The sequence below is a fragment of the Trematomus bernacchii genome, unplaced genomic scaffold (genome assembly GCF_902827165.1).
Source record: "Trematomus bernacchii unplaced genomic scaffold, fTreBer1.1, whole genome shotgun sequence".
Lineage (NCBI taxonomy): Eukaryota > Metazoa > Chordata > Actinopteri > Perciformes > Nototheniidae > Trematomus > Trematomus bernacchii.
In genome coordinates this window covers 1,644,399-1,658,098 of record NW_022987733.1, presented here as the reverse complement: position 1 = coordinate 1,658,098, position 13,700 = coordinate 1,644,399, and the positions used below count along the sequence as shown (strand labels likewise).

The 13,700-nt window shown below is 38.6% G+C and overlaps 2 protein-coding genes across 3 annotated transcripts in view; both read right to left on the bottom strand.

The window, feature by feature from the left end:
- The window catches only part of LOC117494828 (C-type lectin domain family 10 member A-like), a 99,868-nt gene that overhangs the window by 20,313 nt on the left and 65,855 nt on the right, over positions 1-13,700 (bottom strand). The window lies entirely within an intron of this gene.
- LOC117494829 (C-type lectin 1-like) overlaps positions 1-13,700 on the bottom strand; it is a 59,002-nt gene that overhangs the window by 2,032 nt on the left and 43,270 nt on the right. Inside the window, exon 5 of the mRNA XM_034145817.1 lies at positions 9,770-9,898. Coding sequence (XP_034001708.1) covers positions 9,770-9,898 — 129 coding nt within the window. The remainder of the gene's footprint in view (positions 1-9,769; positions 9,899-13,700) is intronic.

The following is a 13,700-nucleotide window of genomic DNA, read 5'->3' as shown; positions in this document are numbered from 1 at the left end:
GTAAACATTTTTAAAACTCTTTCATTTCTGCTCCAGAGGCCAGGGGTTAAATTGGGATTTGATGTGTGGGGGGGCTCTGTTAGAAGGTGCGACGGGGGAGGGGGGAGATAATTAGACGCTTGTGAATTGTCAACGGGGGGGGGGGGGGTTGACATCAGAGCATCGTCCTATGGGCTTAGCCCCGGACAGGTACAACAGGTATTCACTCAGAGGGGGGTAGGTACTAAATGCCATCCATTTACATGTAGGCAAACAAAATCAACATACAGTAGGGGGGTGGGGGATGGTGAACGGTATGGTCAATGTTTGTAAACACTGTGACATTTGGACTTTATTTGATCATTTCAGTTAAAAACTAACGTTCATATTTCTCTTATTGAGAAGAGAAATATGAATATGTTAGTGGCTGACCCAGCCCCATGGTCTGTCACAGTAGTGCGGGAAAGAGAAGTGCACTGTTTTGCCTGGTTGGACCTGTAATTTACAGGAAAGGAGTGCACGCTACTAAAGAGACACGCTACCATGGAAACCAAACAATGGTGTTGCTGTATTGAAGTCCGAGTGGAAACAGTCATATTTGGAGCGTTATGTTAGAATGAAACAGCCAGGTCGTGACTCACAAAAAAAAAGTGTTACTTCACTAACTGTAAGCTTGTCACTCAGAGTAACCTACAGTCAGTGGCGGCTCCAGAGTATTTTTGTTGGGTAATCTATGGTAGGGCTAACCCATACAGTGGTGGGGCTCAAGTCAGTATTTGCAATGTAATTACATACACGCTATATCGCCCCCCTTGACAGTGAAACGCCACGCATGAGGTTTAGATTATTTCCCTGTCTCAATCCAAATTGAACTGTATGAAATTATAAAAAGGCATATTTGTCTTGTAGTAAATAAAAAGGGCGACCTGGAGCCAATCCTGCAATTTCCCCACAGGTGAAAGAGTTGACATGCTGAAAACCCAACCCCTGCAGGGGGGTCTGGGGGGATTCTCCCACAGGAGATTTTTTGAAATACTAACATAAAATACACATTCTGGTACTCTCTTGAGAAGAAAAATAAATAAATCTATTACTACACATTTAAAAAATGAATGCCATTTTTGTTTTGTGTTACTTTGTTCTGAAAGCTGAACCTGCTGCTCCTCACAGAGAGAAGAGGGAAGAGGCTGTGTGAATTACTTTACATTGTGGATAAGGGTGGATAGCCCCCATTGTTCTGTGTGTCAAAATGAAAGACAGCCCACACACCTATCAATCATCAAACCGTGGGGTCTTATTTCATTACGTGTTGATTTCTATCAACACATAATGTTGTATCGATGTAGCCAGATGTACTACAGCAAAAGTATTCTCCGTCGGGACTTCCTGCAACAACACCACGCCGTTATCGTGATTCTGATTGGCCAGAAGACATTATCAAAGATGTTTTATTGAGAAGACGATCACTACGTGACAAAAGTTTTCAAAACCGTTTCTAGTCTTCGGTATTTCCAGACAAGTGGCTACTGAAATCAATCTTACTAACTGCTGTCTGTGCAATTTACTCCGCGCGAGTTGGCGGACTTTATTTCTGACTGTTTAAAAAACGGTAACAACGGACTATTTTTCTTAGCGGATGCATGTCAATTTAAATCAATACATACAACTATTTTTTAAATCAATAAAAACATTTTCTAAATCCATAAAAGCATTTCAATTAATATTGGGAGTCATGTCGTAACTTTGTTGAGAATGTGGCCATGTAATAAGCGGGATAATTTGCAGCGACTTGGTCATTATGGGGAAAAATAACACCCAGGGATCAAGATCCCTCCGCCATGCGTCGGGATCTTGATCTGCCTGACAAGGCTCCATTAAAATATAAATATTTTTAGTGAATTACTGAGTTTAGGCACGTTAATAACATTTTAATGAAGTTGAATACAGTATATTCATATTTGTCAGTGATTTCATGTCAATTCGGCGAACATAAACATAAATGATCGTGGTGAAGATGATGATTAAATTAGGATTAAAAATCGAGAGCCGGCTGCATTTCCTCTCGTTCGTTTTTTTCGACTAAACAACATTATTTTGTTAAATAACAACATGGTGATGTTTTGTAAATGATTACATGTCTTATTTAGCACAGACTATGATCCTATCCGTGACATATGGATCTTAACAAAGATCCGCTATACATTAGTACCAGACATACTGTACATCCAGTTTACTGTATCGAAGTTGATTTCACATGAGCTCCAGTGTGGAACCCCACTGCACCCCCTGGTGGATCAATGATCCATTGCAGCTGGCTTCACAATAATTACATTTATTTATCACGGGGGCGGTATCAAGTCAGACTGGGGGCCGGCTCTTCATCACGAACCGATCACGGGCCGATCACGGACCAATCACGGACCAATCACGACCCTCGCGTTTCAAACTGTCTGAAATAAGATGCTCCATCTGGAATGAGATTAAAACTAGTGATGTCAATCGACAACAAGTTTTTGGAGGTTAATAAAACAAATCAACCTGGTCTCACCAGAATGCGTGACTCCACCACGACTCCTTAACACCGCAGTGCGTGGTGGAGTCACGAACTTTGCTACATTTACGTGTCTGCACCATGCAAACAACCCCAATGTAAAGTGAATGAGGCTCCTTTGTCGTGGTGCACACACGCATTTCTACAACGTCCCGCAGTGAGCTTTTATTCTATAAAACATTTTTAAAATCTACTTTATAGCTTGTAGTAACTCACGGGAGGCTTCTTTTATTTTATTTGTATTCATAATAATTTATATTTTTCGTCAGAATGTATTATGGTGCATTATTTACCAATTTTTGTTCTCAAAAAACAGTGCATTGTGTGTAATACAACTGTGATTTTTATTAAATTAGTTAGTTTTTAAGGAAGGCAAGAGCTTCAGCTGTGTCAAATAGATTGTTCCCTTTAGTTAACGTTATTTAAAAGATAATTATATTCCTATTTGATCATGTCCCCTTTATTGTATTATAGACCCAAAGTGCAATGAGCGTCCATTCCCATTGGATAACGGAGGATTTTACACCCGGAAGTAAGTATTCTCCTTACTGTCGATTGATTTTATTTACAGTGATATCTGCACTACTCATCGACTCAAAAACACCAGATTATCCTTGTTAATGACACAACATTGATTGGTTTAAATTGTGTGCAATGCTTTTGTATTTGCCCCTTTCAATTCGGAGAAACAAATATTTGTTCGTAGTGTGTGGATGGCAAAAGACACTACACTACCCAGAATCCTCAGCTATGGGACTACACCATGTGCTTAGAACGTGTCCTACCCCCCCCCCCCCCCCCCTCACAGGTCACAGGCTCCTCCAACAGTGCAACACAATAAAACAGATACACAGACAAAATAGTGCAGTAAATACAAAAATAAAAATAGTAAAATAGTAAAAAGTGAAATAGTGCAATAAGAGTCTATATACAAGTGATTGAATATGATATATTAGATAAATATTGTCTAAGTAGCAGCCAGATGAATGTTATGGATGTTGTTTCAAAGTTCAGGTGTTTAATAGTCTTATGGCCTGTGGGATGAAGCTGTCCCTGAGTCTGGTGGTTTTAGTCCAGATGCTGCGGTACCGCCTGCCAGACGGCAGCAGACAGAACAGTTTGTGGCTGGGGTGATGGGGGTCTTTTATAATCCTGAAGGCTTTCTTTAAGGTTAACCTGGTATTTTTACTCCACTTGTAGTGGAAAACTTTATACAAGTGCATACTTAAAACTTTATATGTAATGGCAAACTGTATATGTAGTGTAAACTTTATATGATGTGCAAACCAACTTTATGTGTTACCTAATATGGTAAAATGCTATGCAGTAGTTCCATGAGGATGTATTTTAATTCATGTCCTCTGGTCAACATATGACTAACCTTAAGAATGTCTGGGGGTGAGACACAGTGTCGTGAGCAAAGGGTGAAGCACAGTGTCTCGAACAAGTTCCTGTGTTTGTTCCTTGTCCTACAATGAGTTCCTAAATTCTTGGTTATATCTGTCGTAACCTTACAATGACTTCCTGCTGTCCTCACTTGTACCTGTCTTTGACCCACAATGTGTTCCTAATTTCAACACTTCCATCTGTCTTAAACCAGTTCCTGTTTTTAGCTAAGTTCCTGATTTACTATATTGCCAATGTATGGTTTCTGTTCCTCTGGAAAGCGGGCGTAGCTTATCTATCCATCCAGCCCTGCCACAGTGACAGGTGACGAAGTGTTGTTGAACTGTCAAGATCCTATAAAACCTATACGCACTCTTGCCCCTGTGCGCACTCTTCCAGAATACTCTGTACTCCATGAGACCTGTGCCTTATTTGAAGCTTCAAATAAAGAACCAGAAAGACAACTCTGTTTCCACCATTTTATTGATTGATCATTGCGATTGTTTATCTCCACAGTATTGACTAGGTCTAAGATTTCCAGAACACACTACATTTATTTGAGTTACTTTACAGATTTGGATTAATGATGTGAAATATAAACAACCCTTAAATCAGACTTTAGTTACACCTGAGTAAAATTCAGTGAAGGTGATTGTCAAGTGCCAACAATCAGGCGAGATATTTGGTAGTGGGTGCTTGAGAAGGCTAAATATTTATCTGCAGATCCCTATAAAGTATATTCATTACTCATTATTCTCTACTAATAGTTAATTAAAAACTGTATATAATGGCTATTTTGCACATCCCTTTCAAGATTTCAAGATTTTCTAAGGTTCATTGACATATCATATACACAACTACGGTGTAGTTATGCAATGAATGAAAAACTTGGGTCACAGGTTCCTCAACAGTGCATGACAAGACATCTATCGATATGTGTGTACCTCCACCATTAAACATATTCTGCACATTTCTTATACTATCTACATACATCTTATAAGAGTATAATTAATATGTATAATATCAGTTAAAATAAGTGCTTCAACATAGTTAACATTGCAGGAAAGTTGATTGTCAAGTTCCAAAACAAACCATGCAATATATTAGACGTTAAGTACTTTGTCAGGCTTAATATCTGTAGATACCCCCAAAGCTTTTTTCTTATTTAAAAGAAGACCTTAACCTAAAGTATTCTTTCATGTTTAAATAAAGCCTTATTAGTTTGTCTGTTTTGCACATCCTCCTATCAGGCACTAAACTGTTTTATTGTAGAGATCACTTACAGTATCTTCTTGATATTTTCTATTCTATATTATTTATATCATTGACCTTCCACTTTCCCACTATATTAAGAGTATGTACTCTTAATATTTAAATGTTTTCATCAAATATAACACATTCAAAAGTGCTTTACAAAAATGAAAGACATTAAGAAAAAGGCATTTTAAAACAGTCATTAAAAAGCAACACAATCTACCTGCATTGCAATTACTCTAAACGTGTAATAACGTGCTTTAACCAGTAGGAGGTGCGGGTTAAAAAGCTGTCAAGTTTACAGTGTTAACAAAATAAAATATACTGCTGTTTCTGGTTTAGTTTACGACGGATATATTCTGTTATTGTTTTGATATTTGTAACACAAAAGCGATGTAAAAAACCCACAGGAACACAGAAAAGATGGTCTTAACATGACCCAGCGGTCTAGTAGTTAATAAAAAACAATAATATCAAAACAAATTATTACTACTAACTTTATTGTGAAATTAAAACCGAACGGTAAAAGAATAGTTTCCGGTCTATTCTGAGGCCCGATCTCTGTAGATAAATAAAGAACCTCGACAGATGTGTAATGTTTAATGCAGCCAAACCATTAATTATAATGCATTCATGTGATGACTTTCAAAGAGTAAAGCAAGCACTGCTGAATAAAGTATGATTTGATCTTTTACGAAACGTTTTTTTTCCATATGGAATGCAGTTGGAGGTCAACCAATCACAGAGCTTGAGGCAAAGCGGAACAATAGCTGAGGATTCTGGGTAGTGTAGTGTCTTCGGCCATCCTAAACTCTGAACACATATTTGTTTCTCCGAATCGAAGGGGAAAATTACAAAAGCATTGCACACAATTTAAACCAATCAATGTTGTGTAATTAACAAGGATAATCTGGTGTTTTTGAGTCGATGAGTAGTGCAGATATCACTGTACAGAGTCCATTCTCTTCGGTTCGAAACATAATCTCAGCAAATCCGACGACTTCTCAGTTGCAGTGGGTGACATTATTGTCACAAGTAAGAAGGAAATTACATACCTAGGATCTATTCTTGAGGCAAACCTCTCCTGTGACAAAATGGCATCCAATGTAATAAAAAAAAGTCAATCAAAGAACTAGATTCCTATACCGGATCTCCTCTCTGGTAAACAAAAACACCCTGAAAACTCTGGCAGGAGCACTCATTCAAGGGTACTATGACTATGCTTGCACGTCATGGTACCATAGCACCTCCAAGGCGCTAAAAATAAAACTTCAAACATCGCAAAATAAACTGGTCAGACTACTGCTTGACCTTTCATCTAGAACCCACCTCACCTCTGCCCACTTTGACAACCTAGGATGGCTTAGAGTAGACGACAGAGTACAGCTACTTGCAATGGGCCTGGTCTACAAGATCCACTACACCTCTATGGTACCCATGTACATGTCAAAATTCTTCCCAAAGGTCAAGGAATACCATGATCATAACACCAGAGGGAGCTCCACAAATCATGTAAAACCCAGATTTGGCACAAAAAAGGGGGAATACACGTTTCGCAATTATGCCACATCAAGGTGGAACGCTCTTCCCACAACTGTAAAGGAAAGTAAAACTATACTTACCTTCAAAACCTCTCTTAAAGAGCACCTTCGGGGGAGAGCATTGCAAAACTGGCCCCGGTAATGGTACAAATCTCAACCTGTCGTACAATGGACAGCTTCCCCCCCCCATCTATGTATATACTCGCATTTTAGACTCTGTTACTAACTGTATATCTGTAGACTTGGTATGTCTTAAATGTCCGGTTAGGATGTATTAGAACGAAATCTAAAATGAAAATTGTAAATAAGCCATCTGTATGTCTAATATGTCTTATATGTCTTAAATGATATGATGAATTGGAAATGGGGGACCCTGATGTAAACAAGACGAAAGTCTTTCTCTGGTCTGCATCCCCTTAACAATTGTATGTTTTGAGCTGTACTGTACTCTACCCAATATACAAGCTGTTAATAAACTTTTCAATAAATCAATCAAACTGTAAAATCAATCGACAGTAAGGAGAATACTTACTTCCGGGTGTAAAATGAATGGGAATGGACGCTCACATTGCTCTCTGTGTCCGTAATACAATAAAGGGGACATGATCAAATAGGAATATAATTATCTTTTAAATAACGTTAACTAAAGGGAACAATCTATTTGACACAGCTGAAGCTCTGGTCTTCCTTAAAAACTAACTAATTTAATAAAAATCACAGTTGTATTACACACAATGCACTGTTTTTTGAGAACAACAATTCGTAACTAATGCACCATAATACATTCTGACGAAAAATAAAAATGATTATGAATACAAATCAAATTAAAGCTCCAAGCAGCGTTGAGCGGGTCTTCGACGCTCCGCAGGCTGTTGTCCGCACGTCGACGTCAGGCAGATGTCTCGAGGACTCGGCCGTTGGCAAACGTGGGAAGTTTCAGGCTGATCGGACAATGTATTTAGGAGCTACAGCAGTATCATAAACATTGTGTTTGATGGCGAGTGATCTGTCGCCATGGCAACGGAATTTGATGACACCCCATAATACGCCTAGATGTGTTGAGGGCTGCATCGTTATCAAACCTGTGAAGTTTTGGGCCGTTTGGAGCATGTTAACTGGAGTTATGAGAAAACCGTGTTTCACGGCGACCATTTTGTTACCATAGCAACGACATTTGACGAAATCTCAAAACTGACACATATATGTCTCGAGGGCTTGACGGTTAGCACACATGTGAAATTTGAACACTTTTTAACTATTTACACAGGAGTTAAAGCAATATGGTGCTTAACGGCGAGGGATGCGTTGCCACGGCAACAGCTTTTGAGGAAAACTCACTATTGTCATATTGAGGTGTTGAGGCCCGGACCATTAACTGTCATCTGATGTCTGGTGCAGTTTGGACCATTTTCCATTGAGTTAAGACAACACCGTGTTTCATGGCGAGGGATCTGTCGCCATGGCAACGGTATATGATGACATCCCATAATTGGCGTAGAGCTGTTGAGGGCCGGACCATTAGCCATCATCTGAAGTGTGGTGCCGTTTGGAACCTTTTCCATTGATTTAAGACAACATTGTGTTTTTTGGCGAGGGATGCGTTGCCATGGAAACGGCATGCGGTGAGATCTCAGATTTCACGTAGAGCTGTTGAAGCATGGACCGGTGATATAAAAGTGAAGATTGGGGGACGATGGGACCGTGTCCATTGGAGTTACAGCGACACCGTGTATTATGGCGAGGGATGCGTTGCCATGGTAACGCCATATTAAGTAACATCAAATTTGACGTAGAGCTGTTCAGGGCCGCAGTGTTAACCATCATGTGAAGTTTGGTGGCCTTCTGAGTATGTCAGTTGGTGTTATGACATCATCGTGTTCCATGGCGAGGGATCGCCTAGCATCAAGCGAACGCGAACTTTGGCGCCAAATCACGCCGTGCAAAAGAAAAAAACTTCCGTGATAACTTTGAATTGCCCATGTCTCGAGATGCTACCCAACGAATTTGGAGTCGTACGGGTAAAGTCCCTGGGAGAAGATAGATTTCGTGCGGAGGACGAAAAACGCGATAAATCGCGTTTTTCCGACGCCTAATTCAAAATGGCCGGCTTCCTGTACGTTATTTTATAACCCTCCAAGAGGCTTTTTGGTTTGTCTCCGCACCCTAGATATGCGTAGCGAGTTTCGTTCGTTTACGTGAAAGTTAAAGTGGGGGGAGTTCACGTTAAAAACGGAAGTGGGCGTGGCCTACGCAATTTTTGACGCAAAGTTCCGGAACCAATTACACATCTGAAGTTGCACCACTTCTGACGCACGTGCAACATTTGGTGAGTTTTCACATATGTTGCGGGGGTCAAAGGTTTATCGGTCGCTGCGCGACCGATTTCAATAGGGTCTTCGCCGACCTAGGTCTCAGACCCTAATAAAAGAAGCCTCCCGTGAGTTACTACAAGGTATAAAGTAGATTTTAAAAACGCTTTATAGAATAAAAGCTCACTGCGGGACGTTGTAGAAATGCGTGTGTGCACCACGACAAAGGAGCCTCATTCACTTTACATTGGGGTTGTTTGCGTAGTGCAGACACGTAAATGTAGCAAAGTTCGTGACTCCACCACGCACTGCGGTGTTAAGGAGTCGTGGTGGAGTCACGCATTCTGGTGAGACCAGGTTGAAACAAATACATGTGTGGTGTTGTAATAAAGAAATGTGTTTAGAGAAATCAGAGTTTTTCTTACTTTATTATAACATTTAGCAAAAGCAAATGCTGCTGCTGTGATTGCCCTCTGTCTAACGCACGATACACATATGCTTGTATGGTAGTATACTGCCTTGGCAGTTCTCATATGGCAAGCACTAAGAATATGATCTGTTTCTGCAGAGGTCACCCTATATCTCTGTGCAATGATTCAGTGAATGCCTTTCCTCTGTTTTCACCACACAGAGTTCTATCATTACTGCAGGAAGACAGGGTCACATTCAGTAACGTGACACATTTGCATATTGTTTTACAATATATATTGTCAAGCTTATTTATCCTAGTTGATGGTTCCTGAACATACCTTCACCCTGTTTGCAGTACTCATTGATGCTCCACTGAGCCTGACTGATGTTCAGCTCATTCCAGTTTGTCTCCAGCTCCTGGATTCGTGAGTACAGCTCGGCATTGTTTCCTGAAAGTTCATAGGTCACTACAGAGACAGACAGAGGAAGGTGTTGGGCTGTAAGGCTTGTGTCTCTGAGTGATTTAATGTTCTTGATAAACATTGAAGAATGGGTTCACATGTTTGCTTCACATAGCAAAGAGCTAAATGCATTTGGAAAGCGACTGGTCTCCTCTGCATCTTACAACAGCTCTGACATTTCAAACCACTGCCTTTTGCAAAATATGGAGAACACAAGCAGACACCTTCACACACACACTTCACCCTTAACACATATGTCAGCCTCCTATTGCAGAATCTTTGCAGCAAACGAGAGGGGAAATGTTGTTGGGTCAACAGACAGAGTTACAGAGCTTCAGGTCACATCTAATACAAACTGTTGAACTGACATTCACACAGAAGATACTCACAGTAGATACGGAGACCCATGATGGCTAACAGTAAGAGCCAACACACTGCTATCAGAAGAAAAAACCTCCGGCCTAAAAAATAATAATTCAGTTAAAAAACCTAAACAACATGACAGTCACAGATGCTTAGGATACATTTAGAACAAAAAGACACGATTAAATATTCACACTTTCAACTTTCTTTACTCCCATTTTTTAACACTATATGATTGCTAAATAAATCCCATTTTTGACAATATTAAATGTGAATTGTTTTGTGTTCATAATGCACCTGGACGGGTTCTCTTTTTATCCACAGCGCCTCTTGAGGCATTAACATAGTCATCTTCTTGTTCTTCAATTTCCTCTGAAAGATAAACACATTATTTATATTTTAATGCTGTTTTACTCCCAGTGTGTTGAGCATCCATGAGGAACCATTGTACTGAAAGATGGATTTTATCATTTGTAAAGTTGTAATGTATAATAAACGTTCTGGTCACGCTGAAAAAGCATGACGTTCATCTCCAGTCACAGATATTAATCTAAAGCAGAACTAAAAACCACACGCAGAAAATTGTTCGGTTCTCACCCTGACATTTTCTTTAAAATAACAAACAAATATCTTTCTGCTGAAACTAAAAACCATTAGACAAACTAAAATCTGATTTATTTTAAATAATCAAATTGATTTTGTCATAAGAAGATGTTGATACATCGCCAGTTTCTTACTCAATTTATTCTGAGAGAAACAAATGCATTGAATTTATAATTCTGTGTTTATCAGAGTTTGAAAATCACAATTTTAAAGATCACATTTTAAATAAATGTTGTTATTTTAAAGCCTTTGTTGCTCAGATCTGGTCACGAATCAGAAACACTATGAATGGGAAAACATGTAGGCAATGTCTCGGTAAAAGAAAAAAGCAATGTTTTACACTCACACACATAGAAATTAGAATATTTTAAATTACCCAATTCCTGCTGAGTTCTTCTGTTCATCGTGGACAAGAGTCTGAAGTCCTGCTGCAGACCTGAGGCTGTTAGAGAGCGTCTGCTCTGAGGTGACGCTCTTTAGTCGACTTCTGCTCTGAGGTTATGGTGGTAAGTTTTAATGTAGGTCAGTGCCAGACACGTTGCAACCTATCAAATCGTTTTGATCTTTTTTGGCTTGATTTACGTACTGATAACTTTGACGAGCAATATGAAAGAAAACGACAAGGACAAACACTTTGTCTCTTTAGAAAGCCCCTCTGAAAAGCCCAGTGTGCTCTGATTGGCTTTCAGTAAAATGATGAAGTACATTTGTAGTAGCAACATTTTTGATGTACTTTACTTTACTGAGTATTTTCCATTTCCTGCTACTTTATACTTCCACTCCACTTATCAGATATGTTATATTGTTATATGTGAGGAAGAAACTCACAAGATATCTAACAGTATATAGTTTAAAAACGACTCAATCCTTCTGTTTCAGCTGCAACATTGAAGTGATTAATAAATATGTCAGGGAAGTGACCGAGAGACTTGGACTCATCTGCACGACTCCACACAAAAGTACAAACATTAACTTTATTCATTTTGGCAAAGACTAACTGAATGTGGCTCTTGAAACTGAAGATGTTAGCTTGGAAAACTCTGGCTCTCTTGACATTGTACGAAACAAGACGAACTGGCACAGGACAAAGGGACACGAGGACTATTTATAGAAGAGTTAATGGGACACAGATGGAAACAATCAAGGTTGAGGCCGACAATCACAGTGGCGGGAAAACACACAAATGGTGTGAAAGTCAAGAGCTCTGAAAAGAGACGGAGGGGTAAATAAAAAAGGAAGTGCAATGACAGACGAGACAAGATATAAGTGACAGTAAATTAACACGTTAACAATGAGACAAGACTAAACCCTAACCCTAACCCTAAACATATGAACTAAACATGAAACCTTTAGGATGAACCTGATAACGAACACCTTCCTATTGCTAACTTGTGGCAGCAAACGAGAGGGGAGATGTTGGATCGACAGACAGAGTTACAGAGCTTCAGGTCACATTTAATACAAACTGTTGAACTGACATTCACACAGAAGATACTCACAGTAGATACGAAGACCCATAATGGCTAACAGTATGATCCAACACACTGCTATCAGAAGAAAATACCTGAGGCCTGAAAAACAAGCATTCAGTTAAAAAACCTTAACAAAGGTTTCGAAAGGTTTCAAAGGTTTCAAAAGGTTTCAAAAGGTTTCAAAATGTTTCAAAAGGTTTCAAAAGGTTTCAAAGGTTTCGAAAGGTTTCGAAAGGTTTGAAAGTCATATGCACAGAAACAGTCTAGTCTAAAAGCTGTGGTCGCAGGTTGGTTAAAACATGCAATATAAACATGTTTATAAAAATAGTGCAAGCTCAGGAGTTTTGCAGTCTTAACGCCTAAAACCATTTAACAGTGTAAGCTAATGCTTTCAATACATTATTAGCATACCACAAAAATAGCTAAACAAATATGAACCTTTGTCACTATCACAGTGTTTTACCTTTATGTTTGTTTTTAAACATGTTAACAGTATTAAATAGTGAAATGTATTGATCAAAATGCTGCAGCACGGGTTTTAACAGGAACAAAGAAGATGGACCACATCACTCCTGTTTTAGCAGCATTGCACTGGCTACCAGTTAAGTCCAGGATTGATTTTAAAATACTTTTACTTACATACAAAGCGCTCAATGGTCAGGGACCATCCTACCTACACTGTAAAAAAAAAACTCGTAAAAAAACGGTCAAAGTACTGGCAGCAGCGGCTGCCAAACAAAAACCCTTAAATTAAAGTAAAATACTTTAACTGAAATAAAGTGAATAAGCCATTAATTTACGGGAATTGTCCTTAAAGATTTTACAGGAAAACACTGTAATTTTACAGATTTATCCTCTCTTTTTACAGTCAATAACCTTTAATAAAAGTACATTACTAATACTTTAACGTACAAATACTCTAATTTTACAGATTTATCCTCTCTTTTTACAGTCAATAACCTTTAATAAAAGTACATTACTAATACTTTAACGTGCAAAAAACCTGTAAAAAAACGGTCAAAGTACTGGCAGCAGCGGCTGCCAAACAAAAACCATAAAATTAAAGTAAAAATACTTTAACTCAAATAAAGTGCAAAAGCAATTAATATACAGAAATTGTCCTTAACGATTTTACAGGAAACTTTCCTCTCTTTTCAAAATCCATTGTCTTAAAATGTTACATTCAAATACCTTAAATAAAGTTCGGATGAGAAAAACTGTTTTTTACTTTTTTTTTTATTAGATTTGTATGATCAAACACTAAAATAAATACAGAACCTAAAGTTCTACAGGTAGAATACTGTTATTTTACAGCTTTTTTCTAACATTTTCCAATCAAAGACATTCAATGAAAAGACATCACAAAATGT